This window comes from Asterias amurensis, chromosome 19, assembly GCF_032118995.1.
Source record: "Asterias amurensis chromosome 19, ASM3211899v1".
NCBI classification, from domain to species: Eukaryota; Metazoa; Echinodermata; class Asteroidea; order Forcipulatida; family Asteriidae; genus Asterias; species Asterias amurensis.
In genome coordinates, this window is record NC_092666.1 from 3,027,624 (window position 1) to 3,040,429 (window position 12,806).

The following is a 12,806-nucleotide window of genomic DNA, read 5'->3' on the forward strand; positions in this document are numbered from 1 at the left end:
CAGTGTTGGGTCAAGCATGGAGTGGTAAGTTTCTTGAACATTTTCCTCGTAAAACAAATCCATTTTTACCGGATTTTCGGGACCAAATACATGTGAATCTTCGTCTGAAATGTGGTTGAAGTTTTACACTTTTTGTTGATAGGCTTTACACTTAGGGTGCCCCCGACTGTTTCGAGCACGATTGAGACAAACGGAGTCCATATTCTGATAGACGAAGGATCGTTCTTTCGTTTGTTACCACATACACTTCTGCAGGTTTTGCCGTTGATATTTTTTTTCAGTGCCAAAAATGTGCAAAAATCATTGTTTGTGCCGCTTCGTTTTAGCTTTTGTGACGTCATCATGTAAGAAAAGGCCTTGTGTACTGTTCGTACGGCGCTCTTTTTTTATCATGATTGTTTGATGACGATCGTTGTGAAAAAAAATCATGAAGAAATAAAATTTCTCATGAAAAAAAAAAGAATAATATCAAAAATTATTTCCATCAATAATAACAAAACATGGCAGTTTGATGCATGATTGGAATATGGAATTGTTATGATGGGTTTTGTTCGTGGTGGTACTGTATTGTTGAGACTCTGTATAATGTGTAGAGTAAGACTATGAGTAGGTCTTCTATTTCTTTGATTCGAATCTAAGTTAAAATTTTACATGTATATTACTATTCAAAAAATAATATTTTTTTAATTACCTGAAAGTATATTCATTATTTGTGGACACGTTGTTGAGAAAATAAATAACACAATAATTATTGATTGAGTTTCAATTTGATCAGGTGGTCAATACCTTTTGCTAGTTCATACTGGGTTAAATCCTATTGATTCAAGTCTTGGTTAATCAAAAAGGGAACGGTCAAACATGTCTAACTTTAATTTCACACAGCAAAAATATTTCACTGGGGGGATTGCAATTTATTGGTACTAACTGTAGTCCATGTCAGTTTTCTGCTCTGTGTAAAGTGTTTCTGAAACATTTTGGTCTTCTTGGGCATGTTTTTAACTCTATTTGCTTTCTTTGTGTTCCTTTTACAGTCCCAGCTCTCTGAAAATCTTCCACGGTTTAAAGTGACAGGGAGACCCGAGCCTGGACGACTACATAGGGCGACTACTGTTGAAGTCGGAACTGTTGATTGCTTAGTCGAGTTGCAACTAACATTTTTCAACTCCTCGGTGTTCGTGCCACTGCATAGTCGTAACTACGTGTACCTGCTTGTGAACCAATAGCACTCCGCACTAAATGCTAAAACCAAGTTTAGTACATGGATCTCAGACAAGCGTACAAAATTTTACTAACAACATATGCACACATACTTGTCCACTATATGTTTACTCGCATTACTACTTACTGCTACATACAAGTGCCATATGGCGCGTTTGGCGTGATTGCTAAATTAGTGGAATGTTTGTCTGACACCGGGGTATTTCAAGCAAAAGTGATGTCATAATTGCAGAGTGCTGTTGTATCGCTTGCGACCATTCACAACAGCGAAAGGCCCTTTGCGAGACCACGGCTTTGACTTTGGATTCGGCTCAGGCTAGCTTGGCCCCGTGGTTGTTTTAACAATTGCGCATGCTTTGCTTATGCCCCGTGGGGTGTCAGACATGACAGAGCCTGAAGCCGAATCCAATGCCGCAGCCGCAGCCGCGGTTTTGAAAAGGGTCTTAATTTACTTGACGGAACACAATCTGATTGTTTTTCACCAGTTACATAATCTTTCAATCCATTCAGCATTAACTTTAATACATTGCGCCTGTGCCAAACAATATGCCGTAAGGCATCTTGGGCATCGAAAACTAGTGTAAAAGTTGCGACTCCGAGGCCCGGCTAGTCGGGTAATAAATTTCACTAGGAGACTCCCTCACAAGATATTTTTGTAAACTGAACAAAACTGATATTTCTGTTTAATTTATATTAATATACCAAGGTACTTTCCCAAGTAATTTTTAATTTGTATTTTGCAGTGGTCACTCAAGTTTGTTGTGTGTGCAGAAACGCATCATAATGTCGTTATTTTATGTAAGCAGCTGAAAGGGACTTTTAAATAAATGTTTTGTAAAATTAACAAAGTTAAAAGATTTGTCATCTGGTTTATTATTGTGTGTTGTATATTGAATATATTTAGTTTGAAGCTGACCAAACTTTCCAGCTTTTAGTTGAGATTTCACAGTTAATAAATAGGGAGAAGGCCAGGGTCAGGAATTGAACATTTCATTGGTTAACATGGTTAAAAGAAAACAACAAATGAGTTTTGAACCCTTTTTAATTTTATTTTAATCAATATAATACAAAGAAGGATTTCTTTTTAAAACTCAAATATACTTGGATTCATAGCATTGGGTTGGAAGGCCATCATATTTTGGCACAGAATAGCAATTATCCGTTGCGTTTATGCCAGTTTTGGTTTCGTAGACTAAAGATACAGATCAGATAATAACTGAAGCTAAACCCGGCCAAACGAATGTCAGACAACTCGTCCGTTCGGACAACTCGACGGTTCAGACAACTCGACCGTTCGGACAACTCGACGGTTCAGACAACTCGACTTTGAGACAACTCGACGGATGGCCAAGACAAGTCGACGGTTGAGCGGCTGACCTCCGTTTCTCTGACATGATTACACAAAATAAAATGCTTGTGCAAGTTCTGCGATTCTATAGCTTTTGCGCGAACCTCAAGTAAGTATTCCGATCTAATGGCTGAATACACGGACGGTCGGGCGAGTGACATTCGGGTGTTTAGAGCTCTTTTCGTAGCCCTCGCTTCTAGGCGTGCATCGCATAGGCACGCAGCGTACGGACTCCGCGCCGGGATGCGGCCTGGTGTTCGCGGCCGCCGTAGGGCGGCAGGTCTGTTACTGAGCTACACCACCACCACCGGTTACTGACTGGCGAGAACATGGACCCCATTTGTACACTTGCTAAAAGACAAATTAAGGTAAGTCCTGTGGTGATGTAAATTATTTTAAAAAGTTCCCGTATCCTGCCGCAAATTTTATTCCTTTCAACAAACAAAATTGTATTTTAATTACTAAGTCAATTAGAATAATGTTATAATAAATAAATGCAAGTAGGCCCCTAATGTTTTATTGTGGGATATTAAAAGGCTAGGGGTTGGTTTTTCGATGTTTTTTCTTAGAATTTGAGTGCTCGAAATCAAGCACGAAAGCAGACAACTCCGTGTGACAAGGGTGTTTTTTCTTACATTATTATCTCACAACTTGGACGACAGAACGAGTTCAAATTGTCACAGGTTTGATATACACCAAGTGAGAAGACTTTAAGGGTCGAGTGTTATGCTCCAGGCACCCACAGTAATAATAATGATGAATGATTAAGTGGCGTCGGGCAGGATACGGAAATTTCTCCCAACAAATATTTTGAGGCTAGGAGGATCAACTCAAATTGCACTTAACCGCCTTATAATGAGACTCTTGAAACCAAGTATCTGTTTGAAAATAGTACAAAAATTGTTTATTTGCTTTTAATGTCCCTGTACAAAAATACATACAATATATATAATTTATAAATATATCTTATAACAGCACCCCCCCCCCCTAACTTGCTAAAAGATGGTGTTACTGCAAACCCCACATAAACGAAATACCATACAAAAGTAAACATTTAAGTAAAAAGATTAGGGTACAAAACACAATGTCCACAATGTCCATAATTTATAAATATATTTTATAACAGCAACCTCCCCCTAACTTGCTAAAAGATGGTGTTACAAAACACAATGTCCACATTAAAACATGGAACCATCAAAACCTACAGCACCTCACAAAGTAATATTTTCAGGGAAGCTGTTAAATATGAATTCTTCAAAATCAAATTGTGTGAGAACTGACCATACCTGTACCTGTACATGTAGCAACATACATGAAATTACATTAATGCAACAAAAGTTTTATAAAATTTATAAAACTAACTTGTTCAAGGCCTTGGATCGAATGAGTTTGAAAAGATATGGTCCACTAAAGTATCACTCGAAATTACCATGGTATCACCACCAACCCCACTAATAATAAATAAAAAATAATAATAATAAATACCAATTTCTAATTTTGTATTAAGTCCCAGATGAGCTGTAGCGACATTTAAATGATAATAAATCCCACTTGTTAAAGGAGCACTTATATGGTAAGAAAGATATTTTACAAGTAAAATATAATGATCCACTCAAAAATCAATCGAAATTGCATAGTTTTCTCTTTACATCGTGAACGCAGTCGACCATTTTATGGAGTCAAATTTATGCATTTCATAACAAACCTGGTTAAAACATACATAAATTTATTAAATGTAGACTTGGCAATTGTTGAGAGATTAAAGGCGGATTTAAAATAAACATGCACAGGCATGCAGAAGGCTCTTAGCGCTGCGTTCACCATCAGCAAACTCTCCCCAGTACCTAAAAACTAATCTCTGTGTCTTACGGTAGATTTTCCGCTGGTGTTTCTTGAGCTTGTGCTCAGACACCAGCTTCACCTGAACCTCAACAAACAAGGCCTCGTCGTGCAGGACTTTAATGAGAAGATACATTGGCACCTTTATCTTCCGAGCCTTTGTTAGAAGACGAAGATGCCATCCCTCGCAGTCATTGTTGGTCCTGATGGACTGCCCGTAGCATGACCATGTGGTCGGGGGCCACACTGGGCCAGTTATCCATGTAGCAGCCACATAATCAAAGACCTATCAGAAAAACAAAAATAAATGTTAATTAAAATAAAATTATTGTTAGGTTTGATGTGTTCATTTAATAATCACATCTGGTCAATAGAGGGCACTGTTCTTTAACTGTAGATGTGGAAGGCGGTGCATGCTGGTCTAGCTAGCAATCAAATTTGATCATTAGCTAGACCAGCATGCACCTCATTCGACAGTTTGCGCTTGCCAACGGTTCTGAAAAGAGCCGTTGGTCTGAAACTCAACGTTTCAATCAATATGCTCTGATCGTCTTCTGGAGAAAAAATGTACCCTCTAGTTTATTTATTTTGTTTCGTACCAATTTGTGTAGTGTGGATCGGAGGGGGGGGGGGTATTGGGGTGAAGGGGAAAAAATATACCCTCTGCGGCATTTTAGGAAATATTGTACTATTTGGCTGAAAAAAAACCAAAGAGAAATTTGGGAGTTTAGTTGTCTGAAAAGAGGATGATAGTTTATTTATTTTGTTTCGTACCAATTTGTGTATTGTGGATCGTGGGGGGGGGGGGGGGGGGGGGGGGGGGGGGGTTGGTTGGGGGGGGGGTGGACGAAGGAAAAAAAAATGTACCCTCTGCAGCATTGGTGTACCAGCCTTCCTCCTCAGGGACTGGAACATTGGATGAATGAACTCGGCAGGTAGGAATGGTAGGCCCATGAGGTTGGAAAGCAGCCTGTAAACATCTGCCTTCTCCATGTATGCCGGCTGCAACCCAGTTTCTTGAATTTTTCGCCATACAGCCTGTTTCCAATGAAGACAGCACCCCTTAATTACCACATTAGGGAATACTGCCTCCATTGCCTTCCACAGGGCATGTTCGAAGTGTACCAGGACTTCCTCTAAGCATATGTCCCCCGGTAGCAAGTCCTGAACAGCCTGAAGAACAGCGATGTAGTCTCGCTTTTTCTTTCCAGACATCAAAACAAAAACGAGGGGAACCTGTAAATACAAAATGTTAAAAAAAGTTAGTTAGAACTCATGACCATCCATAAAAAATAAATAAATAAATAGTACACTTGCGGGTGCAACTATGTGTAAATTTCTGTGATCTCAAACGATATACTTTGCTTGAAAAAGTCTGTCTCGCAAACATAACTTGCAGGTGCAAACATGTGTAAATCTCTGTGTTATCGACATTCCGAACATTAAACTCAACTGGAAAGCTGCAATACCAGTACTTATAAAAAATAGTTTGTCTTTCAAATATAAACATGTGAACATCTCTGTGTTATCGACATTCCGAACATTCTACTCAACTGGAAAGCTGCAATACCAGTACTTATAATAAAAAGTTTGTCTCTCAAATATAAACATGTGAACATCTCTGTGTTATCGACATTCCGAACATTCTACTCAACTGGAAAGCTGGAAAGAGAAATTAAAGGAAATAATTTAAAGGAAATGATTATCCCATACATGAAGTTAAAGAAACCAACCTGCTTTGTTGAATTGCCTTTCTTAACGAAGCAGTGAATACTAAAGAGCTGCGTAAATGGTGCCTTCACCACCTTAAAAGTTGCGTCCAGGTACCACCGTTTACCTCTGGCCAGGAGCACCTGCTGGTTGGGGGGGGGGGGGGAGAAAACAAGATGGCGCCGCTGCTTTACCTTCACATCTGTCTGTAAAAAGTCTATAAAATACAAAAGATATTTTTAGATGAAAAAAATACAAAATCTTATTTATAGTTGCTGCGAGTTGGATAAATTAAGTTGGACTATTGAGGGCGCTATACTTAGCAATGCCACCAGGGATCAAGATATCTAGATGTTTACATCTAATCATGTTTGCAGTACAAAATATAGCTGTTTCTGTTCAGATGTCCTGGATCCCACACCAGCGTTGAAGTAGCAAGGCAGCATAAGAGAATTGTATGTTTGAAAATTTGAGCTATAAAGGAAGAAACTCAAAATAAATGTTGTTTCAATAAGCCAACATTACGAGAGTCAATTTCGGTTTAGCCAAAATTGAGCCTAAATGTAGAATGATGTTGTTTCGCAATTACTTTATCAACTATAAAAAAACAGGCTCAACAGGCCGCTGTCTCTGTCTGACACGCAAGACTGCTTGGCTTCGGTACCAATGGGATAGGTGCATCAGTGATGTTATCGATTAGAGCTTGATCGACAATCTGGCTTGCTGGAGCAAACAGCTGATCTGCAGCCTTCTCTCTGACCTGCGTGACTAAGGTTGCTAAGGTAAGTTGCCCTGGTTTACCAGAATGACAGTGGTCCTTGATGCCGAGGGTAAACTGCTGTCCAACTTGCCTGACAATCAAGCCACAAAACATCAGTTTGTTACGAATGCAGCACCTGAAAACACAATGCAATACAAGAAGTTTAGAGTTTTTTATTATTTTCTGAGAAGATGGATGGAACACCTAGCACCAGGTATGCAACACATGAAAAAAGTAGCCTCTTTAAGCTATTTAATTAAACGCGCACTTAATGTACTGAAAATAAGAATCTTGACGCAAAATGCTATGCATGAAAAAAAAATGAAAACATTTACATATAAATATATACGTCTTAAAAATAATTACTAGATTTCTTCGGACAGTCACGCAAAATGTTTTCAGACCAAACTAAAACGCAGCATTTTAGATAAACTGTGTTATGGGATATGTTATATGACAAAAAACACAATGTCCACATATTTACACTAAACTCACAGTTTGAAGATAATGATAGTCGAAAACTTCCCTGAAAATATTACATGCTGAGGTGCATTAGTTTTTGGGAAATGAGTAAAACAATGTCATGAAAATTATTTTTATCATTTACATACGTATTTTTCCGAAGCTTTCCACTATCATTATCTTCAAACCCTGTAAGTTTAATGTAAATCTATGGACATTTTGAAAAGGTACCCAAATCCTTTAACATTGTAATTCCAGACATTGGAATCCTTGAACAATCAGAAAAATGCTGACCACATCTATGCCTTTCTTGGAAAAAGAGTTAAAACTAAGAGAATTAGAGTTTCGGGAAAAGGAACTACATATACAAATGGAGACAGAACTAAAGCTGAAAGGGCTAGAGGCTCAAACTAAGTCTACATTGCGCACTTCCAATAACAACTCAGCGCACCGAGTGTCAGAGTCGCCAGAGCTACATGTATTGTTATTCAGTTAAAAGAAAAAGAAAAAATGTACAAGACCGCTGGACTTTTTGAGTCATTAAATATTCTGGCCCGACACTAAAACCAATGGCCTTTGGCCTGCAGTTCAGTGTAAAGTTTTAACCCGATACAGTAAAAATAACGGAGTGGTGCTGGTTTAAAGCTTCTTCAAGTGAAATGTTTTTGTATTTTATTTACGACTATTTTCAAAGCTTGTTCCAGTGAAATTCTTTTTGTTCCCCTAAAACTTATGTTGTTTTGTGTTGTTGACGATTATTTTCTCACCAGATACGGGTTTCAAGAAGCGTTGCCGTATTTCGTGCACGCTTGTAAATTGAACGACAAGTTCATTGATGAGAAAGCGGAGAAGGCAATGGACTTTAACATGGTCGCTCACTTCAGACGGCAGTGCTTGCTGGTAAGAAAGTTTTTAGTTTTAATCATTTAAAGTTTGCCGTCATTATGGCACAGCTCCATTGTTAAAATATTAAATAATAATGTTTCAAATCTATATTGTGTCCCTTACATAGATCAAAACCACAAAGCACACGCACAGAATGGAAGAAAAAGATATTTAAAAAAAATTAGACGTCCTTTTCCTCTTTGCCAACTCACACCTGATATCTTCATGTAACTCCTTGTCTTAATAGTTGGTCATAATCTTGTTATTGGATCAAGAAAAAGCCAGTAGTGCTGCCTGACTGCAAAGGCAGATTAAATGTTCATGTAATAACAGATTTACTGTTCATGTAATACCAGTGTAAACTCACACACTTTCCAAGTTTTGTAGTCAAACTCAGAAATTCTTTAATGGAACTTTTCTGCAATGGCTCTTTTCGATAGAAATTTGATTTGACTATGTGCAGTTTTCTTTTCTAGGATTTGTCATGTCTAGATAAATTGAATTATCATACACCTTTAGCTCTTCATTGCCTTACTTGTGATACTTTCTTGCTTTCATTATTGTACTTGTTACCTGTGTATTTACTGTTTGTTCACCTTTGAAGAACAGTATTTTCTTTTGCCCATCCACTTTTTCATTAACTTGATTTCTTTATGTGCATTTGTCTTATCTAGATTTTGCCATGGGCAGAAAAATACAATCATCGTTAATTTGTATGTCATTGTTGCTTTTAATTAGTGTGATTTCCCGCTTCCATTGTTGTACTTTTTATCTGTGAAGAGTATGCTGTACATTTACCTTTGAAGAATTTCTTTTCTCTATCATCTATCTATTTTTCAAAAACTCATTTTTATCTACAATGTGCTATTTTCTTAAAGCCATTGGACCCTTTTGGTAAACAGTATTGTCCAATGCCCACACTTCGTGTATCACAACTTCTATATCAAATAACAAACCTGTGAAAATTTAGGCTCAATCGGTCATCGGAGTCGGGAGAAATTAACGGGAAAACCCACCGTTGTATCCGCACGTTTCGCCGTGTCATGACATGTGTTTGAAATAAATCCGTAAATCTCGCTATCGAGAATTGATATTGTTTTACTGTTTTCTCAAAAAGTAAAGCATTTCATGGAATAATATTTCACGAGAAGTCTTTAATCACTACCTTTTGTAAACTTTGTAAGTTATTTGTGAATCTGTGAACTTTTTTTTTTTTCTGTACCAAAAGGGTCCAATGGCTTTAATGGTGTTATTATGAGTGGAATTATCATTGACTTTTACTTTGTTATTTCTCTTGAATGTTGTTCTTTATTTAATTTTTTTTTTGTTTTTATGCAAGTCGCTAGGCACACAAGGCCTGAAGGCCACTTCAAGGTGTGTGGTCTACATTTTGTTTTCCAGAGGCGGTTGCCACCTACCCCTAGGGCTGGAACAGGGTTACCCCTAGAGCAGAAAGCACTACCTCCCCATTGCTTTCATTGTTGTACTTTTTAACTGTTTATACATCCACCTCCTGAAGAATTTGTAACCTCTCTTTACTGCTTTATCTATCTTCTTTTAGAAAGTTCAATTTTGTATATGTGCACTTTTCTTAACCAGTGTTATCATATAATTATAGGGTGGACTGAATTATCATATGCTTTTTACTTTGTCATTGCTTTTAATTGTTGAACTTTATTGCTTTCATTGTTGTATATTTTACCTTCGTTTATGTACATGAACTTAACCATTGAAAAAATCAAATTGTCTTTGTGCATTTTACTTGTACATGTTAAGTACATATGACTATTGTATCACTGACTTTTCCCCCACAGGACTAAAACAACTTTTACTATACTTTGCTTATTGAGGGCAAAAGTCAAAAGACTTTTTTGTCTATTTTTCTTTGTGTAGGTGGACTGAATTAACATGCTTTTTACTTCGTCATTGCTTTTAATTGTTGAACTTTATTGCTTTCATTGTTGTATATTTTACCTGTGTTTTACACATGAACTCAGCCATTGAAGAATTCATTATTGTCGCTGTGTATTTTGCTTGTAAACATGTTAAGTATATTTACATGACTATTATATCATTGACTTTTTCCCCACAGGACTGGAAACAACTTTCTGTATACTGTGCTTATTAAGGGCTAAATTCAAAAGACATTTTTTCTTTGTCTCGATGCAATAAGTATGTTAGTTTAATTGACAAATTCACCATCAGTTAGACTAGTGATATCACAAATAAGCTGTAGTTAGTAGTGGTAGTAGGCCTAGTTATTGTGTTTCAAAAGTTTAGGAAGTTTGTAAGTTGATGAGCATTAATTTTTTTTTAAAGGATTTTCTTATGTAGGGTCAATGCTCTTAACTCATCTGGGCCCAGTTTCATGAAGCTGTTATGCAAATTTCTTTGCTAAGCAAAAATTGAGAGGGGCACCAGTCAACAATGTAAACTTAATGCAATTTTGGCTGGTAACCTGTTTCTGTTAAGCAATTCTTTTCTGTGCTTAGCAAGTTTTTATGAAATTTATGAAATTGGGCCCTGTAGATAGGAGCAATTTTTTTAATATACTTTTTTCTTTAAAAAAAACTTGTACAATTTATTAACATGTCTATAAACAAGCAAGGGCATCTACAATGGTAAATGAACCAGAAGCTCTGTGTAGGATTTGGCAAACTGTCATGCATGTTCTTAGTCCTGTTGTTGTTTTTGATTACAGCACCTGAATGCCCAGTGTACGAGCCACTTTTTTACATAGCACTTAGAAACGTAGTATTAAGTGCGGTATAAATATATTATTATTAATATCATTAGTACTAAGCGCAGTATAAATATATTATTATTGTTATTATTATTATCATTATTTTTATTGCCATTAGTTGTAAGAGAGATTACTAAAATGTCTAGTCCTGGTCTTTGGTAATGCAACTTATTGCGAAGCCAGTTGTAATTGCCATGTAAGAGTGTCTACCAAACGTGTAGCTTCCCTTTAATGTCTGGTTCTTGTTTTTGACTTTAGCAACTGAATGCCCAGTGTACAAGCCAGTTTGAGTCCCTCGAAGATCACGAGGCTCTTCAGGGACTAGAGATTATGAACGACCTCGTAGTTCCATGCTTGAGTCTTCTCACTGGTTCTAACGTGGCTGAAGACACGGCAGTGGCAGAGGAGATCCGTGGAGGGTGGTGTTGCTATCTAGGCAGAGATGTCAGTGGTAAGATTCTCCAGATTCTCCAGTTTCAAATTACTCCAGGTAGTAATTTGATGATAATATTCTGGAACTGACTGATACGTCAATGATTCTGTTTTAAACCAACAGTTATCTTGATGAAGATAATATGTTGGAACTGACTGATATTTTGTTGATCTTTTGTTTTAACCAATTGATTTTTTGATAATAGTTTATTGAAACTATCGTATAACTTCATAAGGCTGTGTTGGAACCAATTTAAATTTCAATGATACTATGTTGGAACCGACTGATATTTTGATACTATGTTTAAAACCGACTGATATTTTTGTATTTTCATGATGCTTCATTGGAATGAACGAACTGATATTTCAATGATACTATGTTGGAACCGACTGATATTTTGATGATGCTATAGTGGAACTAACTGGTATCTACTAATGTTTTGTTGGAACAAATTTATATTTCAATGATACTATGTTTGAACTGACTGATATTTTTATTTTACTATTGTAAACCATAGAAGAAGGAAGAGAAGGAGTTTGAACGAAGAGACTAACCGCAGAGTAACAAAAGAAAACCCTGACAATGCCCCTGTTTGACCAGTGGGAAAAGATAGGAGACCTCCAGCAGGATGGCCGATTTACGAGCGGGATTAGATCTCTTTGTACAGAAGGAGTGGTACCGCCACTCTGCACTGTTGCCTGCATGTAAAGATGAATCATTGGAGACAAGAGTTGCGAAAATACACAGTTTTCGCATGCGCAGTGTGTTTTCATTGTCTTTCATGGATGCGCTCATGGTACAAACGATTGCGTTGTTTTTTTCCGGTTCTTATTTTTATTTTATTTTTTTCACATACAAATCGGAAATGTAGAAGGTGTGTTGTGATTGACTTCTTCGTTAACCGTTTGTGGTGTTTTCATGGAATATCACAGCCTATTTTTACATTTTTTTCGACTTTCCGGTCACTGGCAGTTGTTAAAAATTTGGGTTATAGCACACGAGGGTTGTTTGTATTCAATTGTGTTATTTGTTTTGGTGGGTGAAAGTGTCCAAAATGCTATCAGGTCTCAAAAAAGTAGGTTTTTTTCCCATTATTATATCCATTACACACACGACGCCATAGTTGCGTGAAGAACCAAGTGCGCACGCGCAAACTCACAGATGCCAGGTCGCCCATTGTTCGGTTAGGTGTGTGGGTGAATACGAGATGTTGTTATACAACCGCGGTACCACAGGTTTGGCTTTTGAAGTCCCTTCATTTGAACTCCTTCTCTTCCTCCATCGTATGGTTAAACTGACTGATATTCGTTATTTTCATGATGCTTTGTTGGAACGAACTAATATTTTAATGATACAGCATTTGAACCAACTGATATTTCTGAGTGATACTTCTATATTATTGAAAGAT

At 37.2% G+C, this 12,806-nt stretch overlaps 2 protein-coding genes across 2 annotated transcripts in view; one reads left to right on the forward strand and one right to left on the reverse strand.

Annotated features, from left to right (window-relative positions):
* Window positions 1-12,806, forward strand: part of LOC139951591 (ubiquitin carboxyl-terminal hydrolase 28-like) — a 33,409-nt gene that overhangs the window by 18,786 nt on the left and 1,817 nt on the right. Inside the window, exons 6-9 of the mRNA XM_071950552.1 lie at window positions 1,032-2,934; window positions 6,727-6,897; window positions 8,108-8,237; window positions 11,224-11,416. Coding sequence (XP_071806653.1) covers window positions 8,193-8,237; window positions 11,224-11,416 — 238 coding nt within the window. The 5' untranslated portion in view covers window positions 1,032-2,934; window positions 6,727-6,897; window positions 8,108-8,192. The remainder of the gene's footprint in view (window positions 1-1,031; window positions 2,935-6,726; window positions 6,898-8,107; window positions 8,238-11,223; window positions 11,417-12,806) is intronic.
* On the reverse strand, window positions 2,961-7,636 carry LOC139951812 (uncharacterized). Its single transcript, XM_071950878.1, has 5 exons — window positions 7,632-7,636; window positions 6,780-7,011; window positions 6,139-6,258; window positions 5,273-5,641; window positions 2,961-4,691 (listed from the first exon to the last, which is right to left on the reverse strand). Exons 1-5 carry the CDS (start codon window positions 7,634-7,636, stop codon window positions 4,338-4,340), a joined length of 1,080 nt encoding a protein of 359 aa, XP_071806979.1. The 3' UTR covers window positions 2,961-4,337.

Bases quoted from the DNA above. Each gene is read 5' to 3' on its own strand.
- LOC139951812 (XM_071950878.1), bottom strand. The intron at 6,259-6,779 runs GTACCGAAGCCA...CCCAACCAGCAG, and splicing joins CTGATGCACCTATCCCATTG to GTGCTCCTGGCCAGAGGTAA. The intron at 4,692-5,272 runs GTACATTTTTTT...TTTTTCTGATAG, and splicing joins GTACACCAATGCTGCAGAGG to GTCTTTGATTATGTGGCTGC.